Source organism: Astatotilapia calliptera, chromosome 23 (genome assembly GCF_900246225.1).
Source record: "Astatotilapia calliptera chromosome 23, fAstCal1.2, whole genome shotgun sequence".
NCBI lineage: Eukaryota > Metazoa > Chordata > Actinopteri > Cichliformes > Cichlidae > Astatotilapia > Astatotilapia calliptera.
In genome coordinates, this window is record NC_039323.1 from 18,690,312 (window position 1) to 18,699,296 (window position 8,985).

At 38.3% G+C, this 8,985-nt stretch overlaps 1 protein-coding gene across 1 annotated transcript; it reads right to left on the reverse strand.

The window, feature by feature from the left end:
* Window positions 1–964: 964 nt before the first annotated feature.
* On the reverse strand, window positions 965–3,929 carry dnajc27 (DnaJ (Hsp40) homolog, subfamily C, member 27). The gene is made up of 7 exons (XM_026157547.1): window positions 3,511–3,929; window positions 2,594–2,676; window positions 2,441–2,510; window positions 1,867–2,031; window positions 1,479–1,601; window positions 1,238–1,398; window positions 965–1,142 (listed from the first exon to the last, which is right to left on the reverse strand). The coding sequence occupies exons 1-7, from the start codon at window positions 3,595–3,597 to the stop codon at window positions 1,010–1,012; spliced, it is 822 nt and encodes a 273-aa protein (XP_026013332.1). The 5' UTR covers window positions 3,598–3,929; the 3' UTR covers window positions 965–1,009.
* Window positions 3,930–8,985: the final 5,056 nt, after the last annotated feature.

Genomic DNA, 8,985 nt, shown 5'->3' on the forward strand with positions numbered 1-8,985 from the left:
CATGCATTAACATTTTCACTTTATCCACAGTAGGAGGGAACAAATCAGAGAAATAATGGAGTAAGTCAATAAAACAAACAATGTACAAAAAAAAATAAAATTAATAGTTTGGACACAAACTAAACTTTTAGGCCAATAATCAACCGAGAAACAGGTTAAATTAACTAGTTAAGGGAACAAGTCAGCTACTTGGGGTGAGTGATTTTAATGGAGGAAATTAGTAGTGTGAGAGTAGAGATATGCTTTTTCAGGGAACAAATGTGAGGAGCTCCATATAAACACTTACAGAAACAAATTAATTTAAATGGGGCAGCATGTGTGGGTGACCTAATTGACATTGACATGAATATAGGAAACTATGTGAAACTCCTTAGCTAAGGGATTAATAAAGTATTCTGATTTGTCCAGGAGAAGTACATTAAACTAACCCCGACATTACAGAGAAGAACATTTTGATGGGTTTATTTCCAGTCACAAAGAAAGCAAAGCTGGTAGTTTAACTCCACCGTGCCTACAAGTTTAACCCATTTTGGTTTCAGATTCGTTTTTGACGATGAGGATTTGGCAGGTTTTTGCTACATTGAAATTTAAAGTTCTTTTTTTTAAATATTCAGCATGCAGTTTAAGTGATTATGCCTTTAATTTGTTTTTGACAGCTTTAAGTGGACACACACAGGACAAGTACCTTTAAAGAGTAAAAATTTGAAATAATTTAATTTTGAAATGTTTTTCACAGAGTTTGTATCTTTTTCATTTGTGTGGCACTCATCGTCTTCCATACTCTCTCCAGTGTAGTGTTTAAAATATCATATAATAAGTTAAAACTGGTTTATGTTGGCATACCGCACTGTGGCAAGCAAAATGGCACACATGACACGTACGCTGAATAAATACAGAAATAAATAAATAAATAAAGTTCGTCATCAGTTTGTGTCTGAGTGACAGCAGGTCCAGTTGTTTCTGTGTGTGTGTGTGTGTCTGTGTGTGTGTGGTTGTGTGTGTGTGTGTGTTATTTAATGTTCTTTAGCAGTGAGGTGCGGGCGTTCACCACCGCCTTGAACGCGTCTTCACTGCCGGGGGCAACACATTTATCTGGATGCAGCAGGACTGCCAGCTTCCTGTACGCCTTGTTCACTTCCTCCCTAGAAATGAAAAGATAGTAAACTGCATTAGACACAATGTGACAAAAAAACAAAACAACTTTATTGAAAAGATGGCCTGTATGCTGGCGACTCACCGCGTGGCCCCGGGTTTGACTCCCAACATATCCCACGAGTCTTTGCTGTTGCGGATACGTCGGATGGTGTCAGCCTGCTCTTTGGTGAAGCCGACGCTGACCTCCGACACCGGGCGCTTTCCGCCGTTCTCGCACATGTCAGTGATGGAGGAGAAGAACGCCTGTGGAGAACACGGCACTCACTGAAACACGGTCCATAAAAAAACATGTACAGGAAGCTGCGCATGTGTGCGAGAAATACCTGAAACATCTCGTTGATGCCCTCGCCGCTCTGTGCTGATGTCTCAAAGTAATGAAAGCCTCTGGACTCCGCCCACAGGCGCCCCTCGCCCTCATCCACCACTCGCCGCTTTGTCAGGTCCACCTGTATGAACACGCAGACATTTACCTCCAGCTGCATGTGTGTTTAATAAACCTCAATAAAAGATTTCCTACTCACTTTAAACAATACATTTTACAAAACAGATACTTTTTAGTTCTCTGACTGTGCTGGAGCAGCTTAGTATGAGTCACAGTTCAAAATAATCCTTCTTTATCTCATTCAGGGCCTTAATACATCTCCACAGCACATCCTCAGTTTGAATCAAGCTGCTTCAGCTCCTCTCTCTTTAAGCTGCACTCGGTCTGACCTTGTTGGCGCAGACGACAAACACGATGCTGTCCATGTTGGCCTGAGAGCCCATTTCTTGTTTCATCTCGCCGAGCCAGCTGTCGAGGGCATCGAAGCTCTCCCTCAGGCCGACATCATACACGAGCAGGACGCCCTGGCTGTCTTTGTAGAACTCGTTACGCACCTGACCAACACCATAGAGAAAGAAACATGTTCACAGAGCGCCGCCTGCTGTGTGGGTGCAAACATTACAAGAAGGCTTATTTTTGGCCTTTGAAAATATCTTGTTTTACGACAGTCTGTCACAGCCATTGATGTTAAAGAAATTCAGAGAAAATAAGTCAGAATTTGAAATCTTCTTGTTGCATATTGGTCTTTTTTTAATATGATCTAATAGGATTTTTGTCATAAAATTTCCAGACATTTTACTTTTATGCAATTTTATGTAAATTTTACTCACTAGTTTTCTTTTCTTGTAAATCTGAATTATCTCATATTTCTCTTTCACAGCATCTTTGGTGGCGCTCTAACATACATGTGTTTTATACATTTCTTCTGATGTGAACAACATAAATTGCTAGTTTTTAACTCACTTCATAGAAGAACGGGTGGCCGGCCATATCAAAGATGTTCACCTTGATTTCTCTGTCTCGAACCTGAACTCTGTTGGCAGATAAAACACATGTTAGTGCTCAGTAAAAAACATCACTACACACACAGTGACAGGAAGCAGTCTGTAAACTCACTTGGTGACGCCATAGTCGATTCCAATGGTTGCCAGATACTTTGGAACAAACCTCTTCTCGCAGTAACGCTTGATGATACAGCTCTGAAGAATAAACAATATTTAAAGATGAGCTCCACTGCCTTTCACGCCAGACCATCCATCAAACTGAGATTTATTAATTTTTTAATGTTTTTATTTAGATAATTTTTGTCTTGTTAGGTTTTAATTGGATAATCCCATTTGCAGACACTGTGTTTCAAATAATCATCAGTCTACAATTCTGAGCCTATTTTGGAAAATTTGGCTTCAAAAATAAGCTGTTACGCCTTAATAACTTGAACTTTTTTAGCCTTCTGCCCTTTAAAAGCACATTCATGTCAAAATTTACATTAATTCCAAACAAAGATTTCTCAGGGTTAAACTAGCCTGATCAATAATATCACACATCAAACAACGTTTGTTTTATTGTGCTGATACAGCACAATAAAACAAACGTTGTTTAAGTGTGCCCTGCTAGTTGTTGCTGTCTGCTCCATGATGCTCCAAATATTAAAGGTAATAAAACAATAAATTCTTTCTTTTTATGACCAAAATCTGCGCCGAATTATACCTAATGCAACCATATTGAAAATAATTTTACCTGGGTGCTGTAATCTGTGAGATCGTGTGGTGAGATGTAATTAAAATCGGTTTTAAACGAAGTCTGGCGACAGAGTGAACAAAATAAACCAGAGCGCAAAAACAACAAAACTGACATCCAAAACAGAATAAAGACTACAGAAAAAAATCTTTCACGACCTTTATGCAATTGTTTCAAATATGACATTATAAGCCATAAACTCACAGTAGTACAGTACAGGTGGTTTATAACAAGCTCAAGTAAATGAACCAGACTCTATTTTAGGTTTGAGCTAAAACAAACAGGGGGTCTCATACCTTTCCGACCTCGGCGTTTCCGAGGCTAATCACCTTCACCCGAAGAGACTTCTTGTTGTCTCGTCTTTTCGGCGGGTTTGTTTCCATTTGGATTGTTTAAATTCTAAAGTTTTTTGGCGTTTAAAGAGACGGGACTGTGCCGGAATACAGCCGCTGTTGATATTATTATTGTGAGCGGAGCTAACAGGGCTAACTAGTTGTTAGCACGCTGGTTAGTATCTCTCACAGCCCTTAAACGGGATTATTTCCAGATTCATTAATCTCATCGCATCGTTTAACTTCAGCTCTAATGTTGACGTTTGCGTGCAGCAGACAACCAGAGACCCTGCTGGCCTCATAGCCTTTATGCTAATCAGCTGTTTGGGTCTAGCATGGAGTTAGCTGCTTACTCAACTTCCCCCTTTGTTTTCAAAATAAAACTACATTTAGGGAAAATTGTAGCTTTGAGGTTTTTCGTATACTTACCAAAGCAAGAAATGTGCACACAAAATGCTATGTATATGATTTTAAAAACACAAATATGGGCAGAAATCTGTGCCATCAGAAACTGAATTTGAATAAGTTAAATTCGAATTTGAATTGCTCAGATTGAATCTGAATTGTAACTTGAATAAATGCTTTTGAAAAACGAATTTGAATTAGTCTAATTTGAAATTGAATTTATGGTTTGAAAATGATCATCACTAAATTGAAATTGAATTTTATATTTTGAAAATGAATTGATTTGCTTTGAAACTGCATTTTATCCTTTAAAAATTCAGCTCTCGAATAATTTCAGTTTCACTTCTCACCATTCAATTTCAGTTCCAAAATTCAGTTTTTTGGAACTTACATCCGGTTCCGGTTCAAGCGCAGATTAATAGAACTACGTTTTACTAGCGGACCGAAAGTGTTACTGACGGGAATCTACAGCGTCTTGAGCTGAATTAAGACTTCAGAAGTCATTCGTCATGTCGAGTGACCAGCGGATAAACTCTCAGGTTGGTAATAAATGTATTACATGTATAAGAACAAGCGTCATGTTAACAAATGATAGCCGTACGGTAACTTTTATGCTTATTGTAGCTGTTAGCTAAAAACGCTAATTTAGCGTAGTTTGCCCTGAATTCAGCTTTGACAAACAAATATGATCGACTGTTTCTAGTAGAATTCCAAAGTTGTCATCTTGGACCCTCTCAGAGTACCCCCTCTGTATGCTTGCAGAGACCCCTACAGTAGGGAAACATGCAAAACGGTGCCCAAACCTTTGTGTTTTAGCTTTATTTGTCTTACACAGCATCCCAACTCTTTAGCTAACTTAATAACTTTAGCTAAAGTGAATAGTTAGTCTAATTCATTAGTGCAGCATTACTGGATCACCTCTGTTTGAAGTGATATAATGTGATTTACAACTATCACTGAAACGGCAAACTTTGTAAATAAGCAAACAACACTTCTCATTCTCTAAACGTTTGGCCACAGCTGTAGATTACACTATCAGTGCTTGTTCACTCTTGACAATAATTATATTTCTAAATTTACTTTGTGCATTTACAGGTAAACAATATCTAATATTTTATCTAAATGACTGCTTTGTCTTTGAAAAGGGTGAAGAGCCTGAGGCCGGTGACAGTCCAGTTCTACTCTAAGTACATCCTTACAGTGGCTCACAGGACAAGGCCACATTCCTGTCCTGCCAGAAGAGAAGAGAAGCTTCAGAGTCTTCATGCATTTCAACCACACCTGTCATATTCCATATGACAGGGGTCTCAAACTCCAGTCCTCAAGGGCCAGTGTCATGCAACTTTTCCATGCCCTCGAGGACTGCCGTATGGTGTTTATGCTGTTTTCTACCCCACAGTTACAGCATGTCTGACTGCCTGTTCAGCATATGCAAAAATATATGAGTTTAAGCATGTGATGACCAAGGCCTTCCATTATGGTGTTTGTCATCACATGTCACAGACATCTGGATGATCATTTGGAATAAACAAAAAACTTGTTACTTCATCTTATCTTTATTATTGTTCTTATTTTACATTGTTAGGCATTAGGTTTATTTGTAGTAGTCCTTTCCAACTTCTTTCCCTCTTCCATGTTACTGTGGCAGCTTGTCAGCATCTATTTGGGGTTGGGAGTGGAACAGAAAGTAAGGAAATCCAAAGTGCCATTAAAACCAGGAGAGGTTCTTATATTTCAGAAGAAGGGATTAATTCAAAAGACCTCAATGCCATATTTTATTTAGGAACCCTAGAGAGCACTTTGCAAAATAACACATTCTTATAATTTCACCCTCAGATGAGCCAAGCTACGACTGTCAGGGAAGGTGATGTAGGTACAGAGCATATGAGAGTGGTTAAGTTTGTCTCTTGTCTAGATGAAGGCACAAGAGGGATGGATGGCAAGGCGTAGAGATTCAGTATCTTCAGTCTTCAGTGGACACTCCATTTCTGGCACAAAACACCTGTAAAAGATGGTCGATTTAGGAGGTGACCCGACAACTTCAGCCTGTCAAACATATTAATGGAGCAGTATGCTTTAAAAAAAAAATTAATTAAGTAGAATTATTATGGTAGTTAAACACAGTGAAAGTTGTATATCATATTATATCACTTCAAACAGAGGTGATCCAGTAATGCTGCACTAATGAATTAGACTAACTATTCACTTTAGCTAAAGTTATTAAGTTAGCTAAAGAGTTGGGATGCTGTGTAAGACATAAATAAAGCTAAAACACAAAGGTTTGGACACCGTTTTGCATGTTTCCCTACTGTAGGGGTCTCTGCAAGCATACAGAGGGGGTACTCTGAGAGGGTCCAAGATGACAACTTTGGAATTCTACTAGAAACAGTCGATCATATTTGTTGTCAAAGCTGAATTCAGGGCAAACTACGCTAAATTAGCGTTTTTAGCTAACAGCTACAATAAGCATAAAAGTTACCGTACGGCTATCATTTGTTAACATGACGCTTGTTCTTATACATGTAATACATTTATTACCAACCTGAGAGTTCATCCGCTGGTCATTCGACATGACGAATGACTTCTGAAGTCTTAATTCAGCTCAAGACGCTGTAGATTCCCGTCAGTAACACTTTCGGTCCGCTAGTAAAACGTAGTTCTATTAATCTGCGCTTGAACCGGAACCGGATGTAAGTTCCAAAAAACTGAATTTTGGAACTGAAATTGAATGGTGAGAAGTGAAACTGAAATTATTCGAGAGCTGAATTTTTAAAGGATAAAATGCAGTTTCAAAGCAAATCAATTCATTTTCAAAATATAAAATTCAATTTCAATTTAGTGATGATCATTTTCAAACCATAAATTCAATTTCAAATTAGACTAATTCAAATTCGTTTTTCAAAAGCATTTATTCAAGTTACAATTCAGATTCAATCTGAGCAATTCAAATTCAAAATGAACTTATTCAAATTCAGTTTCTGATGGCACAGATTTCTGCCCATACACAAAAACCTAATTTTACATCAAGGTCTTTTATTTTATAGTCAAAGACTATTCAGTTTTATTTTTGAAAAACGAATACCGGACAACGTAAAACCACTGAAAAGCTATTACTGTAAGTTTAAACAATGTAATTTAACAATATATTAATTACTAAATTAATTCATTTTATGAAAAATAGTTTTCAAAAATGTAACAAGTTGTAATTTTCAGAATTTGAAATATTTTAAGAACAATACAATTTAAAATTTCATCACATCAAAGATTGTATTACTTTTATTACGGAGCCCCGTAGGGGACATGGGAGAAAAAAAAATTAAGACGTACTTTTGTGAGATCTCGGAAAACTAACTTGGGATCTCGCAAAACTAACTCGGGATCTTGCAAAAGTTTTGCGAGATCTCGCAAAAGTTTTAGCCGCAATCTTCGGCCTTCGACCTCCCGTTAGCTTCGAGCTAACGGGAGGTCGAGACCTACTACAGCCGGGAGGAACACCGCTTTCCCGGCACATCGTGCCTCAACCTCCCGGTCGGCTTTGAGCCGGCGTCCGAAGAATGCGGCTAAAACTTTTGTGAGATATCCCGACTTAGTTTTGCGAGATCTCACAAAAGTCCGTCTTAAGTTTTTTTTTCTCCCATGTCCCCTGCGGGGCTCTGTACTTTTATGCATTCATGACATGAAATCCAATAAAATGTAGATATATGAAGAAGATGAAGAAGAAGATGGCCGTAGTGATAGATGTAGTGATACAGAATGAGAGCAACATCAGGATGAAGGACCTCAAGAAATACCAAAGGCTCAGAGAAGAGCTGGAGAAGATGTGGGCTATAGGCAAGTGGCTACAACAGCAACATCGAAGATCTCTGTCCAGAAGAGCGCAGTCCCAGGAACAGCTAAGATACTGCACAGGACCCTCAAACTCCCAGGCCTGTGGTAGAAGACCTGAGCTTGTAGGATAAACCACCCTCAGGGGCTATTCTACTCTATACTTATACTTAAGTGTTACCTTAAGGTTCCCTTCATTTCTTCAGTTTTAATATGTATGTGTTTTAAAATCATCGGATAATCAACAAATTTGAACCTCACTTATTTAAAAATAAAGGTTCTTTAACTGTTATTGTCACAAAGCCTTTTTTGCTATTTTTAATTACCAAAAAAGAGCTATAACTTTTTTCTAAACATATTAAGACCTTTAAAGAAACACGTTTAACGGTTTACATGTAATTAATCCATTAAATTCTGTAATTTACCCATTAATCCATTAATCACTCATCATGAAATTTTAGATTAACTGGACTTTAAGGGTAAAAGTTGTTCTTTTTCATCATAAAGTGAAAAACTAATTGTAAAGTCGTTTTTGTTCAGAGATGTACTTTAATGTTTGTCCATCAGGTGGCAGAAGCATCCAGCATCTCATCTTCAAGTCCTCTGAAAACTCTCACGTTTATTTATACAGGGGCGATCGTGAATCAAGAGTTTGCAGGTTGCCGGTTCGAGCCCCGGCTCTGACAGTCTTGGTCGTTGTGTCCTTGGGCAAGACACTTCACCCGTTGCCTACTGGTGGTGGTCAGAGGGCCCGGTGGCGCCAGTGTCCGGCAGCCTCGCCTCTGTCAGTGCGACCAAGGGTGGCTGTGGCTACAATGTAGCTGCCATCACCAGTGTGTGAATGGGTGGATGACTGGATGTGTAAAGCGCTTTGGGGTCCTTAGGGACTAGTAAATGTTATACAAATACAGGCCATTTGCCATTGTTTATTTATTCATGACACATTTTGAAATGAGAAAAAAAACCCTCAGAATTTTGCAAACTTTAATAATGAAGCAATGATATTCATACAGGAATAGAATAACTGTTTGCAGCACAACTTCTCAGGAAAATATCAGGAAAAAAAGAAACTACCATGCAAACTATCCAAAACATCAGATGAAATACATGAACACAGAAAACTACAAATAACTCTATACAGGACAAGGCAAAACATATAGTAACTTAAAGCTGCAGTGCTCTTTTAAAAATTACAACTAAATCTTAGAC

Coding starts and splice junctions, on each gene's coding strand:
- dnajc27 (XM_026157547.1), bottom strand. CDS start 3,597: ATGGAAACAAACCCGCCGAAAAGACGAGACAACAAGAAGTCTCTTCGG. Junction 2,677..3,510: donor GAAACGCCGAGGTCGGAAAG/GTATGAGACCCC, acceptor TTTATTCTTCAG/AGCTGTATCATCAAGCGTTA. Junction 1,143..1,237: donor GTCAAACCCGGGGCCACGCG/GTGAGTCGCCAG, acceptor TTTCATTTCTAG/GGAGGAAGTGAACAAGGCGT.